This window comes from Anomaloglossus baeobatrachus, chromosome 1 (genome assembly GCF_048569485.1).
Source record: "Anomaloglossus baeobatrachus isolate aAnoBae1 chromosome 1, aAnoBae1.hap1, whole genome shotgun sequence".
In the NCBI taxonomy this organism is placed as follows: domain Eukaryota; kingdom Metazoa; phylum Chordata; class Amphibia; order Anura; family Aromobatidae; genus Anomaloglossus; species Anomaloglossus baeobatrachus.
This window is the reverse complement of record NC_134353.1, coordinates 950,499,366-950,518,199: the sequence shown is the minus strand read 5'-3', so window position 1 is coordinate 950,518,199 and position 18,834 is coordinate 950,499,366. Positions and strand designations below refer to the sequence as shown.

Genomic DNA, 18,834 nt, shown 5'->3' with positions numbered 1-18,834 from the left:
ACACATGAGGGAGAGAGAGCGACAGACCCCGCACTTACACATGAGGGAGAGACGAGAGCGAAGACCCCGCACTACACATGAGGGAGAGAAGAGAGCGACAGACCCCGCACTACACATGAGGGAGAGAGAGCGACAGACCCCCCGCACTACACATGAGGGAGAGAGAGCGACAGACCCCGCACTACACATGAGGAGAGAGAGCAGAGCGACAGACCCCGCACTACACATGAGGGAGAGAGAGCGACAGACCCCGCACTACACATGAGGGAGAGAGAGCGACAGACCCGCACTACACATGAGGGAGAGAGAGCGACAGACCCCGCACTACACATGAGGGAGAGAGAGAGCGACAGACCCCGCACTACACATGAGGGAGAGAGAGCGACAGACCCCGCACTACACATGAGGGAGAGAGAGCGACAGACCCGCACTACACATGAGGGAGAGAGAGCGACAGACCCCGCACTACACATGAGGGAGAGAGAGAGCGACAGACCCGCACTACACATGAGGGAGAGAGAGCGACAGACCCCGCACTACACATGAGGGAGAGAGAGCGACAGACCCCGCACTACACATGAGGGAGAGAGAGCGACAGACCCCGCACTACACATGAGGGAGAGAGAGGCGACAGACCCCGCACTACACATGACGGAGAGAGAGCGACAGACCCCGCACTACACATGAGGGAGAGAGAGCGAAAGACCCCGCACTACACATGAGGGGAGAGAGAGCGACAGACCCCGCACTACACATGAGGGAGAGAGAGCGACAGACCCCGCACTACACATGAGGGGAGAGAGAGAGACAGACCCCGCACTACACATGAGGGAGAGATTGAGCGACAGACCCCGCACTACACATGACGGAGAGAGAGCGACAGACCCCCGCACCTCACATGGGGGAGAGAACGACAGACCCCGCACTACACATGGGGGAGAGAGAGAGCGACAGACCCCGCACTACACATGAGGGAGAGAGAGAGCGGACAGACCCCACACTACACATGAGGGAGAGAGAGCGACAGACCCTGCACTACACATGAGGGAGAGAGCGACAGACCCCGCACTACACATGAGGGAGAGAGAGCGACAGACCCCGCACTACACAGGAGGGAGAGAGAGCGACAAACCCCGCACTACACATGGAGGAGAGAGCGGACAGACCCCGCACTACACATGAGGGAGAGAGAGCGACAGACCCCTGCACTACACATGAGGGAGAGAGAGCGACAGACCCCACACTACACATGAGGGAGAGAGAGCGACAGACCCCACACTACACATGAGGGAGAGAGAGCGACAGACCCCGCACCTACACATGGGGGAGAGAGAGCGACAGACCCCGCACTACACATGGGGGAGAGAGAGCGACAGACCCGCACTACACATGAGGGAGAGAGAAAGCGACAGACCCCGCACTACACATGGGGGAGAGAGAGAGCGACAGACCCCGCACTACACATGAGGGAGAGAGAGCGACAGACCCCGCACTACACATGAGGGAGAGAGAGCGACAGACCCCACACTACACATGAGGGAGAGGAGAGCGACAGACCCCACACTACACATGAGGGAGAGAGAGCGACAGACCCCAGCACTACACATGAGGGAGAGAGAGCGACAGACCCCACACTACACATGAGGGAGAGAGAGCGACAGACCCCGCACTACACATGAGGGAGAGAGAGCGACAGACCCCACACTACACATGAGGGAAGAGAGAGCGACAGACCCACACTACACATGAGGAGAGAGAGCGACAGACCTCACACTACACATGAGGGAGAGAGAGCGACAGACCCCACACTACACATGGGGGAGAGAGAGCGCGACAGACCCCACACTACACATGAGGGAGAGAGAGCGACAGACCCAGCACTACACATGGGGGAAGAGAGAGCGACAGACCCAGCACTACACATGGGGGAGAGAGAGCGACAGACCCAGCACTACACATGGGGGAGAGAGAGCGACAGACCCACACTACACATGAGGGAGAGAGAGCGACAGACCCCTGCACTACACATGAGGGAGAGAGAGCGACAGACCCCACACTACACATGGGGGAGAGAGAGCGACAGACCCCACACTACACATGGGGGAGAGAGAGCGAAAGACCCAGCACTACACATGGGGGAGAGAGAGCGACAGACCCCGCACTACACATGAGGGAGAGAGAGCGACAGACCCCGCACTACACATGGGGGAGAGAGAGCGACAGACCCGCACTACACATGAGAGAGAGCGACAGACCCTGCACTACACATGGGGGAGAGAGAGAGACAGACCCCGCACTACACATGGGGGAGAGAGCGACAGACCCCGCACTACACATGAGGGAGAGAGCGACAGACCCCGCACTACACATGAGGGAGAGAGAGCGACAGACCCCGCACTACACATGAGGGAGAGAGAGCGACAGACCCCGCACTACACATGAGGGAGAGAGCGACAGACCCTGCACTACACATGAGGGAGAGAGAGCGACAGACCCCACACTACACATGAGGAGAGAGAGCGACAGACCCCACACTACACATGAGGGAGAGAGAGCGACAGACCCTGCACTACACATGAGGGAGAGAGAGCGACAGACCCCACACTACACATGGGGGAGAGAGAGCGACAGACCCCACACTACACATGAGGGAGAGAGAGCGAAAGACCCAGCACTACACATGGGGGAGAGAGAGCGACAGACCCAGCACTACACATGGGGGGAGAGAGAGCGACAGACCCCACACTACACATGAGGGAGAGAGAGAGCGACAGACCCCGCACTACACATGGGGAGAGAGAGAGAGCGACAGACCCCGCACTACACATGAGGGAGAGAGAGCGACAGACCCCGCACTACACATGAGGGAGAGAGAGCGACAGACCCCACACTACACATGAGGGAGAGAGAGCGACAGACCCCACACTACACATGAGGGAAGAGAGAGCGACAGACCCCACACTACACATGAGGGAGAGAGAGCGACAGACCCAGCACTACACATGAGGGAGAGAGAGTGACAGACCCCACACTACACATGAGGGAGAGAGAGCGACAGACCCCGCACTACACATGAGGGAGAGAGCGACAGACCCCGCACTACACATGGGGGAGAGAGAGCGACAGACCCCGCACTACACATGAGGGAGAGAGAGAGCGACAGACCCCACACTACACATGAGGGAGAGAGAGAGCGACAGACCCCGCACTACACATGAGGGAGAGAGAGAGCGACAGACCCCACACTACACATGAGGAGAGAGAGCGACAGACCCTGCACTACACATGAGGAGAGAGCGACAGACCCCGCACTACACATGAGGGAGAGAGAGCGACAGACCCCGCACTACACATGAGGGAGAGAGAGCGACAAACCCCGCACTACACATGGAGGAGAGAGCGACAGACCCCGCACTACACATGAGGGAGAGAGCGACAGACCCTGCACTACACATGAGGGAGAGAGAGCGACAGACCCCACACTACACATGAGGGAGAGAGAGCGACAGACCCCGCACTACACATGAGGGAGAGAGAGCGACAGACCCCACACTACACATGAGGGAGAGAGAGCGACAGACCCCACACTACACATGAGGGGGAGAGAGCGACAGACCCTGCACTACACATGAGGGAGAGAGAGCGACAGACCCCACACTACACATGGGGGAGAGAGAGCGACAGACCCCACACTACACATGAGGGAGAGAGAGCGAAAGACCCAGCACTACACATGGGGGAGAGAGAGCGACAGACCCAGCACTACACATGGGGGAGAGAGAGCGACAGACCCCACACTACACATGAGGGAGAGAGAGAGCGACAGACCCCGCACTACACATGGGAAAGAGAGAGAGCGACAGACCCCGCACTACACATGAGGGAGAGAGAGCGACAGACCCCGCACTACACATGAGGGGGAGAGAGCGACAGACCCCACACTACACATGAGGGAGAGAGAGCGACAGACCCCACACTACACATGAGGGAGAGAGAGCGACAGACCCCACACTACACATGAGGGATAGAGAGCGACAGACCCAGCACTACACATGAGGGAGAGAGAGTGACAGACCCCACACTACACATGAGGGAGAGAGAGCGACAGACCCCGCACTACACATGAGGGAGAGAGAGCGACAGACCCCACACTACACATGAGGGAGAGAGAGCGACAGACCTCACACTACACATGAGGGAGAGAGAGCGACAGACCCCACACTACACATGGGGGAGAGAGAGCGACAGACCCCACACTACACATGAGGGAGAGAGAACGACAGACCCCGCACTACACATGGGGGAGATAGAGAGCGACAGACCCTGCACTACACATGGGGGATAGAGAGCGACAGACCCTGCACTACACATGGGGGAGAGAGAGCGACAGACCCCGCACTACACATGAGGGAGAGAGCGACAGACCCTGCACTACACATGAGGGAGAGAGAGCGACAGACCCCACACTACACATGAGGGAGAGAGAGCGACAGACCCCGCACTACACATGAGGGAGAGAGAGCGACAGACCCCACACTACATATGAGGGAGAGAGAGCGACAGACCCCGCACCTCACATGGGGGAGAGAACGACAGACCCCGCACTACACATGGGGGAGAGAGAGAGCGACAGACCCCGCACTACACATGAGGGAGAGAGAGAGCGACAGACCCCACACTACACATGAGGGAGAGAGAGCGACAGACCCTGCACTACACATGAGGGAGAGAGCGACAGACCCCGCACTACACATGAGAGAGAGCGACAGACCCCGCACTACACATGAGGGAGAGAGAGCGACAAACCCCGCACTACACATGGAGGAGAGAGCGACAGACCCCGCACTACACATGAGGGAGAGAGCGACAGACCCTGCACTACACATGAGGGAGAGAGAGCGACAGACCCCACACTACACATGAGGGAGAGAGAGCGACAGACCCCACACTACACATGAGGGGGAGAGAGCGACAGACCCTGCACTACACATGAGGGAGAGAGAGCGACAGACCCCACACTACACATGGGGGAGAGAGAGCGACAGACCCCACACTACACATGAGGGAGAGAGAGCGAAAGACCCAGCACTACACATGGGGGAGAGAGAGCGACAGACCCAGCACTACACATGGGGGAGAGAGAGCGACAGACCCCACACTACACATGAGGGAGAGAGAGAGCGACAGACCCCGCACTACACATGGGGGAGAGAGAGAGCGACAGACCCCGCACTACACATGAGGGAGAGAGAGCGACAGACCCCGCACTACACATGAGGGAGAGAGAGCGACAGACCCCACACTACACATGAGGGAGAGAGAGCGACAGACCCCACACTACACATGAGGGAGAGAGAGCGACAGACCCCACACTACACATGAGGGAGAGAGAGCGACAGACCCAGCACTACACATGAGGGAGAGAGAGTGACAGACCCCACACTACACATGAGGGAGAGAGAGCGACAGACCCCGCACTACACATGAGGGAGAGAGAGCGACAGACCCCACACTACACATGAGGGAGAGAGAGCGACAGACCTCACACTACACATGAGGGAGAGAGAGCGACAGACCCCACACTACACATGGGGGAGAGAGAGCGACAGACCCCACACTACACATGAGGGAGAGAGAACGACAGACCCCGCACTACACATGGGGGAGATAGAGAGCGACAGACCCTGCACTACACATGGGGGATAGAGAGCGACAGACCCTGCACTACACATGGGGGAGAGAGAGCGACAGACCCCGCACTACACATGGGGGAGAGAGAGCGACAGACCCCGCACTACACATGGGGGAGAGAGAACGACAGACCCCGCACTACACATGGGGGAGAGAGAGCGACAGACCCCGCACTACACATGGGGGAGAGAGAACGACAGACCCCGCACTACACATGGGGGAGATAGAGAGCGACAGTCCCTGCACTACACATGGGGGTGAGAGAGCGACAGACCCTGCACTACACATGGGGGAGAGAGAGAGAGTGACAGACCCAGCACTACACATGGGGGAGAGAGCGACAGACCCCACACTACACATAAGGGGGAGAGAGCGACAGACCCCACAATACACATGGGGGGGGAGAGCGACAGACCCCGCACTACACATGGGGGAGAGAGAGAGAGTGACAGACCCAGCACTACACATGGGGGAGAGAGCGACAGACCCTACACTACACATAAGGGGGAGAGAGCGACAGACCCCGCACTACACATGAGGGAGAGAGAACGACAGACCCGCACTACACATGGGGGAGAGAGAGAGAGTGACAGACCCAGCACTGCACATGGGGGAGAGAGCGACAGACCCTACACTACACATAAGGGGGAGAGAGCGACAGACCCCGCACTACACATGAGGGAGAGAGAACGACAGACCCCGTACTACACATGGGGGGAGAGAGCGACAGACCCCGCACTACACATGAGGGGAGAGAGCGACAGACCCCACACTACACATGAGGGAGAGAGAGAGCGACAGACCCCGCACTACACATGGGGGAGAGAGAGAGCGACAGACCCCGCACTACACATGAGGGAGAGAGAGCGACAGACCCCGCACTACACATGAGGGAGAGAGAGCGACAGACCCCACACTACACATGAGGGAGAGAGAGCGACAGACCCCACACTACACATGAGGGACAGAGAGTGACAGACCCCACACTACACATGAGGGAGAGAGAGCGACAGACCCAGCACTACACATGAGGGAGAGAGAGTGACAGACCCCACACTACACATGAGGGAGAGAGAGCGACAGACCCCGCACTACACATGAGGGAGAGAGAGCGACAGACCCCACACTACACATGAGGGAGAGAGAGCGACAGACCTCACACTACACATGAGGGAGAGAGAGCGACAGACCCCACACTACACATGGGGGAGAGAGAGCGACAGACCCCACACTACACATGAGGGAGAGAGAACGACAGACCCCGCACTACACATGGGGGAGATAGAGAGCGACAGACCCTGCACTACACATGGGGGATAGAGAGCGACAGACCCTGCACTACACATGGGGGAGAGAGAGCGACAGACCCCGCACTACACATGGGGGAGAGAGAGCGACAGACCCCGCACTACACATGGGGGAGAGAGAACGACAGACCCCGCACTACACATGGGGGAGAGAGAGCGACAGACCCCGCACTACACATGGGGGAGAGAGAACGACAGACCCCGCACTACACATGGGGGAGATAGAGAGCGACAGTCCCTGCACTACACATGGGGGTGAGAGAGCGACAGACCCTGCACTACACATGGGGGAGAGAGAGAGAGTGACAGACCCAGCACTACACATGGGGGAGAGAGCGACAGACCCCACACTACACATAAGGGGGAGAGAGCGACAGACCCCACAATACACATGGGGGGAGAGAGCGACAGACCCCGCACTACACATGGGGGAGAGAGAGAGAGTGACAGACCCAGCACTACACATGGGGGAGAGAGCGACAGACCCTACACTACACATAAGGGGGAGAGAGCGACAGACCCCGCACTACACATGAGGGAGAGAGAACGACAGACCCGCACTACACATGGGGGAGAGAGAGAGAGTGACAGACCCAGCACTGCACATGGGGGAGAGAGCGACAGACCCTACACTACACATAAGGGGGAGAGAGCGACAGACCCCGCACTACACATGAGGGAGAGAGAACGACAGACCCCGTACTACACATGGGGGGAGAGAGCGACAGACCCCGCACTACACATGAGGGGAGAGAGCGACAGGCCCCGCACTACACATGGGGGAGAGAGAGAGTGACAGACCCAGCACTAGACATGGGGGAGAGAGCGACAGACCCCACACTACACATGGGGGAGAGAGAGAGCGACAGACCCCGCACTACACATGAGGGAGAGAGAGCGACAGACCCTGCACTACTCATGGAGGAGAGACAGCGACAGACCCCGCACCACACATGGGAGAGAGAGCGACAGACCCCGCACTACACATGAGGGAGAGAGAGCGACAGACCCCGCACTACACATGGGGAAGAGAGCGACAGACCCCGCACTACACATGGGAGAGAGAGCGACAGACCCCGCACTACACATGGGGGAGAGAGAGCGACAGACCCCGCACTACACATGGGGGAGAGAGAGCGACAGACCCCGCACTACACATGAGGGAGAGAGCGACAGACCCCGCACTACACATGGGGGAGAGAGCGACAGACCCCGCACTACACATGAGGGAGTGAGAGCAACAGACCCTGCACTACACATGAGGGAGAGAGAGAGACAGACCCCGCACTACACATGAGGGAGAGAGAGCGACAGACCCCTCACTACACATGAGGGAGAGAGAGCGACAGACCCCGCACTACTCATGGAGGAGAGAGAGCGACAGACCCCGCACCACACATGGGAGAGAGAGCGACAGACCCCGCACTACACATGAGGGAGAGAGAGCGACAGACCCTGCACTACACATGAGGGAGAGAGAGCGACAGACCCCGCACTACACATGGGGGAGAGAGCGACAGACCCCGCACTACACATGAGGGAGAGAGAGCGACAGACCCTGCACTACACATGAGGGAGAGAGAGCGACAGACCCCGCACTACACATGGGGGAGAGAGAGCGACAGACCCCGCACTACACATGAGGGAGAGAGCGACAGACCCCGCACTACACATGGGGGAGAGAGAGCGACAGACCCCGCACTACACATGAGGGAGAGAGCGACAGACCCCGCACTACACATGGGGGAGAGAGAGCGACAGACCCCGCACTACACATGAGGGAGAGAGAGAGCGACAGACCCCGCACTACACATGAGGGAGAGAGTGACAGACCCCGCACTACACATGAGGGAGAGAGCGACAGACCCCGCACTACACATGAGGGAGAGAGAGCGACAGACCCTGCACTACACATGAGGGAGAGAGAGCGACAGACCCCGCACTACACATGAGGGAGAGAGAGCGACAGACCCCTCACTACACATGAGGGAGAGAGAGCGACAGACCCCGCACTACACATGAGGGAGAGAGAGCGACAGACCCCGCACTACACATGGGGGAGAGAGCGACAGACCCCGCACTACACATGAGGGAGAGAGACAGACCCCGCACTACACACGAGGGAGAGAGAGCGACAGACCCCGCACTACACATGAGGGAGAGAGAGCGACAGACCCCTCACTACACATGGAGGAGAGAGAGCGACAGACCCCGGACTACACATAAGGGAGAGAGCGACAGATCCCGCACTACACATGGGGGGGGGGAGCGACAGACCCCACACTACACATGAGGGAGAGAGAGTGACAGACCCCGCACTACACATGGGGGAGAGAGAGCGACAGACCCCGCACTACACATGAGGGAGAGAGAGCGACAGACCCCACACTACACATGAGGGAGAGAGAGCGACAGACCCCGCACTACACATGGGGGAGAGAGAGCGACAGACCCCGCACTACACATGAGGGAGAGAGAGCGACAGACCCCGCACTACACATGGGGGAGAGAGCGACAGACCCCGCACTACACATGAGGGAGAGAGAGTGACAGACCCTGCACTACACATGGGGGAGATCATCTCATCCTCTTTACAATAAAGGATCTTCTGTTGTTTTCTTTTCTAAATAGATTTTTCCCGATTGACCCAAGAAAGATGAATAAGGACAAAGACCAAATTATGGAGAAGATGTTAAAGCTGAGTCTGGAGATAATCTTCCATCTTACTGGAGAGGTGAGAGGTTCTGATGTCATCACATTACATCATTATCTATGGGAATAACAGAGGATATGACCGGGGAGGTGAGAGGTTCTGATGTCATCACAATTCATCATTATCTATGGGTATAACAGAGGATATGACCGGGGAGGTGAGAGGTTCTGATGTCATCACAATTCATCATTATCTATGGGGATAACAGAGGATATGACCGGGGAGGTGAGAGGCTCTGATGTCATCACATTACATCATTATCTATGGGAATAACAGAGGATATGACCGGGGAGGTGAGAGGTTCTGATGTCATCACATTACATCATTATCTATGGGAATAACAGAGGATATGACCGGGGAGGTGAGAGGCTCTGATGTCATCACATTACATCATTATCTATGGGAATAACAGAGGATATGACCGGGGAGGTGATGGACTTTAATAATTTTACTACAGACATTTCCAATGTTTCCACACTCAGGATTACACAGTAGTGAAGACCTCCAGTGATCGCTGTCAGGCCCCTGTGTCTGAAGGACAGGGAGGAACCCTGAGCCCAATCCCGGGGCCTCCACCTCACCCCCGGATACATGAGGACATCAATGACCAGAAGATCCTAGAACTCACCAACAAGATGCTTGAGCTGCTGACTGGAGAGGTGACACTGCTGGGAATGCTGGGACATTATACAGGACGGCACTGGAGGATTCTGGGTGATAATGGTATGATTGTGTTGTCAGGTTCCTATAAGGTGTCAGGACGTCACCGTCTATTTCTCCATGGAGGAGTGGGAGTATCTAGAAGGACACAAGGAGCGGTACAAGGAGGTGATGATGGAGGAGCACCAGCCCCGCACATCACCAGGTAATAGACAGGACTGAATACACCCGGCCTATAATTATCTGTATGTAATAATGATGTCTGTCCTGTCTGTGTCTCCTGCAGGTCTCTCCAGTACGAGGACGACCCCAGAGAGATGTCCCGCTCCTCCTCCTCCTCCACAGGATCCTCAGGTAGATGGAGGTCTCCCCTATGAGGTGTAGACGGCTGTGACCTCCTTGTGTTCAGTCTTGTTTTCTCCTCCAGTATTAGATGTTTTATACTTGTGTAATGAGAGCGGTGGAGACGGCAGGATCACAGCTGACCACAGACCTCACATGTCCGGATCTTATCTCCATTATTCTCGGGGACTTTTACAATATTTTGTTTTGCAGTTTTTGGATCCGGATAAAGATCTGAACAATATTAATTCTCCAGAGAGAAATGTGAGGGGCGATCAGCGGAGTAACGAGGAGATTCCTACAGATCACCACCCCGGTGAGTACAGACCACCCAATAACGCACACAAGTCACACATTCCTATATTTCCGCTCTTTGCGGTGTCAGTTTCTCCAGCGGTATATTAACCCTTCATGTACAATACACATGAAATGGGAATGAATCTGTGATCCCGGTGCAGGTGATAACACGGGATGTGCAGTTATGTTATAGAGGAGAAATACAGCTGGACATGAATTCTGCCGATGTGAGCGAGGACGAGCTCCAGCTCTCTCCTATTATCCGCTGTCAGGGCTGATGAGGGGTTTCTCCAGTGGATGGAGATTACTACTATGAGGGTCGGTAATGCTGCTCACCAGGGAGGAGGAAGAGACCGAGATGGCAGAGCGTTATTATCAATTAACAATTATCATGGAAGACGAGCGTCACCTCTTATATATAACTTTTGTGATGGTGGAATATGGAGGGTTGTGTATAATTTTGTGTAGGTTCGCATTTTGGCGTGGTGTTCTTTCCATTCTGTGTACATTGTCCTGTTAAGTTAGGTTAATTGCCGCCTGTCTGGCTTTTGTTCCTGAGTCTGGGGAAGGGGGGATGCATTCAAACTCTGCTTACGTGGGGGATTATTCATTCAGTCTGGAATACAACAGACAAGCAGGAAGATTCATCCTCTGGGGCAGAAGCTGCGGTTCCCCAGAGAGACCTAGATATTGATCACTTACTGGACTATATTTGTGTTTTTGGACTATTTCACCCTCTGTATGGTGGATTATTGTATGGACCATTTGATTTGCTTGGAATAAATGTTCTTTGGAATTTTCACCAATATCTCACTCTGTTGATTGTGTGATATGGATGAAGAACCCTGTGACAGCTGGTGGCAGCAGTGGGATCAACAGAGCACAGCCCAATGTAGATCAACCCACAGAGTGAGTACAGAAACTGGACTGTATCCAGTCTACAGTAGAGAGCCAGAGATCTGGGTCTGAGCTTCCAGGCACTGACTAAAGAGGCCTTAATTGATCTACTGGTGGGTGCGAGCCAGACTACCTCCTCCCAGATGTTTGACGGACAAGCAATGGAGACGTAGATCCTTGCCCCAAAAAGCCAGTGGTTAGTGTAGTTCGAAGAAGAGATGGTGATTCTCGACCCAGGTGTATCTTAGGAGCATAAGGAGGAGACTGCTCGCAGAACACAGCGGAGACAAGAAGCAATGGAGTCCGGCAAAGGGAGTAATATGAGTTGGAGTGTAAACCCAGAGATTCGGGAGCCTGTACGGATCGCCCGGGCGGCCTTCAAGCCATTTGATAAGGCTTCTGGAGATGTGGAAGGGTTTTTCAAGGACTTTGAGCAGTAGTGTGCCGTGATGGAGGTGCCCCACTCTGGCTGGATGCGTTTGTTGATGAGACTCCTAAACGGAAGTCTCGCAGAGGCTTATCACATCATTGCTTATCGAAACAGCAGAACCGGGATTACAACATTGTAATTCTGGATTACCATGCTATCACCCCAGCCTAAAGGCCACGTCTCACTAAGCAACATCGCTAGCAACATCGATACTGAGGCACGACTTTTGTGACGCAACAGCGATGTTGCTAGCGATATTGCTGTGTGTGACATCCAGCAACAACCTGGCCCCTGTGAGGTCGTTGGTTGTTGCTGAATGTCCTCGACCATTTTTTAGTTGTTGCTCTCCCGCTGTGAAGCACACATCGCTGTGTGTGACAGTGAGAGAGCAACAACTGAATGTGCAGGGAGCTGGCTTCTGCGGACGCTGGTAACCAATGTAAATATCGGGTAACCAAGAAGCCCTTTGATTGGTTACGTGATATTTACCTTCGTTACCACGGTCCGCCGCTCTCACGCTGTCAGTGCTGGCTCCCTGCTCCCTGCACACATAGCCAGACTACACATCGGGTAATTAACCTGATGTGTACTCTGGCTAGGAGTGCAGGGAGCCAGCGCTAAGCGGTGTGCGCTGGTAACCAAGGTAATTATCGGGTTGGTTACCCGATATTTACCTTAGTTACCAAGCGCAGCATCGCTCCCACGCGTCGCTGCTGGCTTGTGGCTGGTCACTGGTTGCTGGTGAGATCTGCCTGTTTGACAGCTCACCAGCAACCCGTGTAGCGATGCTCCAGCGATCCCTGCCAGGTCAGGTTGCTGGTGGGATTACTGGAGCATCGCTTAGTGTGACGGTACCTTAACATAGGGCACAGTTCCGAGACCTCCCATGCACCACGGGGGATCGTTTAGGATTTATGCTCATAAGATGTCCCACGCATGTCGGAGATGGCTGGAAGAGGCAAATGCCTTCACTGTGGAAGATGTTATACAGGTATTTCTTATAGAAAAATTTCTTTCCAAGTTTCCCTCAGAAATATGAGAATGAGTCAGAGAGCGCACCCTGTGCAACTTGGATAGAGCTGCAGCCCTGGCTGATGTGGCCCTTACTATTCGACCACAATGAAGGAGGCTTTTGGACAATAAGCCACAGCCTGTTCCTGCACCCTGGCCCTCTCCAATTATATATGCCCCTCTACACAGCTGTAGGCCGATGACAACCACAGCACACAATCCTTGGCCCTAACAGGTCCAACCACGCCCTGGGGGAATCACAGAGAGGAGATGTTATGGGTGCGGGCAACCTGGGCACCTGCAATCCAGTTGTTCCACAAAGACTCTGAGGGACCTCTACGGACCTCCACCTCATCTGGTGAATTTTGTGCATTCCATCCCGCCTGAGGAAGAGGTACAACCACCTCCACTGGAGTGTACCGCTGACCCCTGCACCATAGATGCCCCTGTTGGAGTATATGGGCTCTGGCTTTTGTCACCAAGTTCTCCTACTGCCTTCTCCAGAATGCACATTGGAAGGAGTATGACGCAGAGGAGATGTTATCAATTTGTGCAGCCTGGGCAATTGCAAAACACTTGTGCTGCTGGTCGATTGATGAATGACCTTGCACCAAACGACGTGTTCATTCCCTACAGCAAAATACAATGGGGGAAGAGTGCTCACCCCTTCAAGTTGACTTGCCTAATGGCTCAGAAACTCATGGTCGACCACTAGGGATTTATGGGGTGCGAGCCACAGCCCCGAGTTACTCTTACCATCAAAGTAAGGCTATGTGAACACAGTGCGTCTTTTTGACGCTGCGTTTTTGTGCGTTTTTGGCCGCTAAAAAAGCACAAAAACGCACCTGCGTCGGAGAAACGCGGCAAAAAACGCACGCGTTTTGCCGCGATTTGGTGCGTTTTTTTGCTGCGTTTTGCTGCGTTTTTGCTCACTGCGTCTTTATGCGTTTTTTATCAGTGAACAAAAAAAAAGGTCTGATGTCATTTCCTTCTTCAATGTGTTCTTCATTCTCCACTAGTGTATGCAGAAGAGTAGACAGCTGCAGAACTACAAGGCTCAGCATCCTCCATCCAATAGTATATGCAGGAGATCAGATAGCAGCTGTCGAACTACAAGGTTCAGCATCCTCCTTCCAGGACTGTATGCAGGATTTCTTTGCCCCCCCAAACAAAAAAAATGACGTGGGCTTCGCCATATTTTTGTATGCTAGCCGGGTACAGCAGGCAGGTACGGGCTGCCCCCAACCCCCAGCTGCCTATTTGTACCCGGCTGGGAACCAAAAATATAGGGAAGCCCTTTTTTTTTTAAATTATTTCATGAATTTCATGAAATAATTTAAAAAAAAAAATGACGTGAGCTTCGCCCAATTTTTGAGTCCAGCCGGGTACAACTAGGCAGCTGGGGATTGGAATCCACAGTGCAGGGTGCCCATGTTTTCTGGGCACCCCCGCTGTGAATTGCAGTCCCGCAGCCACCCCAGAAAATGGCGCTTTCATAAAAGCGCCATCTTCTGGCGCTGTATCCAACTCTTCCAGCTGCCCTGAAGCCGGGTGGCTAGCTGGGTAATAATAATGGAGTTAGGGCTAGCTGTATATTATCAGCTAGCCCTAAGCCCGAAATTCATGGTGTCACGCCAATATTAGACATGGCCACCATGAATTTCTAGTAAAGATAAAAAAAAAACACAACACAGAAAAATATTTTTATTAGAAATAAAACACAACACAATTAGTGACTCCATCTTTATTGAAATAAACCCCCCTCCGCAGTAATCCTGGGTCAGGGTCCCGCGCCGTCCAATCCGGATCCAATATCATCTGATCTGTTTGCTGGAAGGCAAAGCGATCAGATGATGTGTCAGGATCAAGTGCCTGAATCCCATCACACATCAGCTGATTGTATAAAAGCCGTTTATACAATCAGCAGATGCATCGGTGCAAAAAAAAAAATAATACTCACTTATGTGCTGATTACCGGCAGCTCCTGCAGCGATGGGGCGGGAGTCTGATCCTGTCCAATCGCTGCAGCAGCTGCCGGTAATTTGGGATGAAGTCTCCTGACGCATCCGCTGATACCGGCCGGGCGCCCGCGTCACCGCGATACTTACGATCACCTGATGCGTCAGGTGACTGCATCAGGTGATCCATCGCCAGGTCCTGCATCCATCGGAGGTTTCCGGGCCGTCTGCACACAGCCGGAGCGGCGATACCGTGAGAGGAGATGGGAGCGGGCATGGCACTGGGAGTCTGCAGACAGGTGAGTATAACTTTTTTTTTTTTTTTTTTTCTACTGTTAACTTTTGTTTTCGCAGCCGCTTCCACCTCCCGCCCAGACATGGCGCCGCACGGCAGCATACATGCACAGGACGGGAGATGGAAGCGACGGTGACGGTACCGGGAGGATTCACACTTCTGTATATACTGACAGAAGGAATCCTCTTCCTGTACACGTCACTTTACTACCCACCTCCTGCGTTTATAGCTGCGTTTTTGGTCTTAGAAACGCACCAAAACGCAGCTATTTGCGTTTCTCATTGCGTCTTTCAACATCCCATTGAACTCAATGGATGAAAAGCGCAGTGAAAAACGCGGGAATAATTGACATGCTGCGCTTTTGTGGTCACCACAAAAACGCAGCTGAAAAAAAAACGCTGTGTGGGGACAGCAAAAATGAAAACTCATAGACTTTGCTGGGGAAGCAAAGTCATGCAGTTTTGAGGCCAAAAACGCACCCGAAAAACGCGCAAAAACGCCGAGAAAAACGCACTGTGTGCACATAGCCTAAGAACTTACAGGAGCTTGTGCTGGATGGTGTCTTGCTAAATTCTCTTAAAAGGGGCTGAAAGCCCGTACTTACGAAGCGCTCACTGATATCCTAATCAGGCACGAATACTAAGATTCTTTATAGCAAGATACTATTTATTTTAATAGCACATGAATAATCAATGGTACATAGGCATTAGCACTACTTTAACAGAAATATGCATCAACATTACCGTATGTTGTAGCAATCCTTTCTCATCGGAGGAAGTCGATTAGTGAGAAGGAAAATAACCCGGCCTTTGCATCACAGGAGCAGTGCGTCCACTTCAGCGTCCTGGAAACGTCCCTAATCTCACTAAGCGAGTCCTGTATTTTTATACCAAAAACTTTGTATGTTGTGTGCACTGAGTGGTGAATTGGTGACCAGCATGTTGCCAGCTGCCCACTGGCTGACCACTAATTTCCTGCATATATGGCAATGAGCTGTGAATTTTACATCGCCAGTTTCCTGCACATGTTTTAAACTAACCACGATTTCCTGCATATGTGGAACTGTAAGGTTCCTTCCTCATAATAGTGGTTTGTTCAAGACCTGCTAACACGTACGCTTGGTCATGGTGAAATAGGATCAGCCAGAGGACATCTCTCTGATACTGAATTTTGGATGGATCAAATAATACCTGTGATCACTATCTTTTGATTAGGATCCCTATCTAATCATACTCATTCTTTCAGTTATATCACATTGGTATCACAGATGGGCAGAAAGTTATTGGATTTTGTGACTCTGGGGCATTTCTCACAATAGCTGATCCCCAGGTGGTTCGGCCAGAGGGATTGTTATTGAATTGGCTGGAGGACAAAGGAGGAATATCCCAAAGGCGACTGTAGATCTGGACTTTGGCTTTGGGGTCCAGCAATGTGTGGTTGGGGTGATCAGTGGCCTGCCTGCAGATATGGAAATGGTGGGAGATCTACAATGTCAATTTGTGGGTGCAGGAAACACAGTTTCAGTGAAGGAGGAAGGGAAGCTTGTCCTTCCAACCCTACCACTGTACAAGGGACTATCGACAGCTGAGCAACATGGACTTAAGGGAGGTGGCCAGAGGTCTGTGTAGACCTCATGACATACTCACTTATTAAGAAGAAGGGAGAGGTTGTGATGGTGGAATATGGGGTTTTGTGTATAATTTTGTGTGGGTTCGTATTTTAGGCGTGGTGTTCTGACCATTTTGTGTACATTGCCCTATAACTTAGGTTAATCAACCCCTGCTTGGCTTTTGTTCCTGAGTCTAGGGGAGGGGGGACTGGGATGCACCCAAAATCTCTGCTTACGTGGGGGATTATTCATTCAGTCTGAAATACAACAGACAAGCAGGCAGAATCATCCTCTGGGGCAGAAGCTGCGGCTCCCCAGAGAGACCTGGACATTTATCACTTACTGGACTATATTTGTGTTTTTGGACTATTTCACCCTCTGTATGGTGGATTATTGTATGGACCGTTTGATTTGCTTGGAATAAATGTTCTTTGGAATGTTCACCCATCTCTCACTCTGTTGATTGTGTGATATTGGAGAAGGACCCCGTCACACCCATTGTGTCCTGATAGGATGTCGGGGGCCAGCAATTTAATCCTGATATTGGGGGGTGGGATTCTTGAGCGATTCTTCTACTGACATCATTTGATCAGTGAATGTGCAGGATATGAGTTTAATAATAGGAAAAAGGATAAAGTATTTCTAGATTCTGATTTTCTTCTAGGAGAGAAAATGTTCAGATTTATTTCTCTATTTAATCACAGGATGCTAAAATGTCACAAATCTTTCCTTGGTTGCTCATTTCTGTTCCTGACTCTTCCATTTTATAGAGGATTTATGGAAGGAAAGGGGCTGCAGAACGGTATTCTGTAAGAATTGATTGCTCGTGCACTGACTCGGCTCCTCTTTTAGCAGCGCCCAGATCATCCTGCTCTGCAGCCCCTTTCCTTCCATGATCCGCTCCCTGCCTTGGGCGGTCGGAGCCGGCGGTCGGTGCAGCAGCTTCTGGAGGATTTTTATGGGCTGTTTCCAGTGTTGTACCTGCTATCACAACTTGTGGGGTGAGTGTTGTAGACAATATTTTGGTTGCTGTGCTCGGCCGATTCACACATGGAGCGCTGTTCTCTGTCCTTTTCATTTTATAGAGTATCTAGACTATGGAGCACTTTAGCAAACTAACATTGGTGTAGTCATCAGACGCCGGCAGCTTGAGGGAAATAATGCGGGTCTCATGCTGTTCAGTGGAGTGCAACTAAATGATACAGGGCTTCATATTTTCCTGTTGGGACTTTAAGATTAGATCTATAAGGGCCTGCTCCTTTTGGGTGGAGATCAGATCACAGTATAGCTACTCTGCACCTCCTTGGCGGTCATTTTAATAATTTGATTGTCCCGCCTTGCAGGTGTAGTTCTCCGGGAGTGTGGCTGGAGCTTTAAGTGTGCACTGTCATGTACGCTCTCCTTTGTGCCTTGTTATGAGAGTTAAATAATTGTTACACTATATGGTGGTGATCGACCTCTGTCCATTAAAGCATTGTTTGTTTAAAGACTGAATTAGTTTTTTCCTCGCATGGAACTGGGGTTCAGGGATGGTTATTGCTCCAGTCTCGCCAGTCACTCAGGTTTATGGCATCATAAAGTATATTTCCTCTTATGTCGCCTTATATAAGGCAGCCATGGACAC

General features: G+C 53.1%; 2 protein-coding genes across 2 annotated transcripts in view; both read left to right on the top strand.

Annotated features, from left to right (window-relative positions):
• The window catches only part of LOC142259334 (uncharacterized), a 527,893-nt gene that overhangs the window by 150,475 nt on the left and 358,584 nt on the right, over positions 1–18,834 (top strand). The window lies entirely within an intron of this gene.
• LOC142303543 (uncharacterized) overlaps positions 1–18,834 on the top strand; it is a 257,138-nt gene that overhangs the window by 42,541 nt on the left and 195,763 nt on the right. Inside the window, exons 2-3 of the mRNA XM_075344991.1 lie at positions 10,453–10,576; positions 10,658–10,725. Of these exons, the coding sequence (XP_075201106.1) occupies positions 10,453–10,576; positions 10,658–10,725 (192 nt within the window). The remainder of the gene's footprint in view (positions 1–10,452; positions 10,577–10,657; positions 10,726–18,834) is intronic.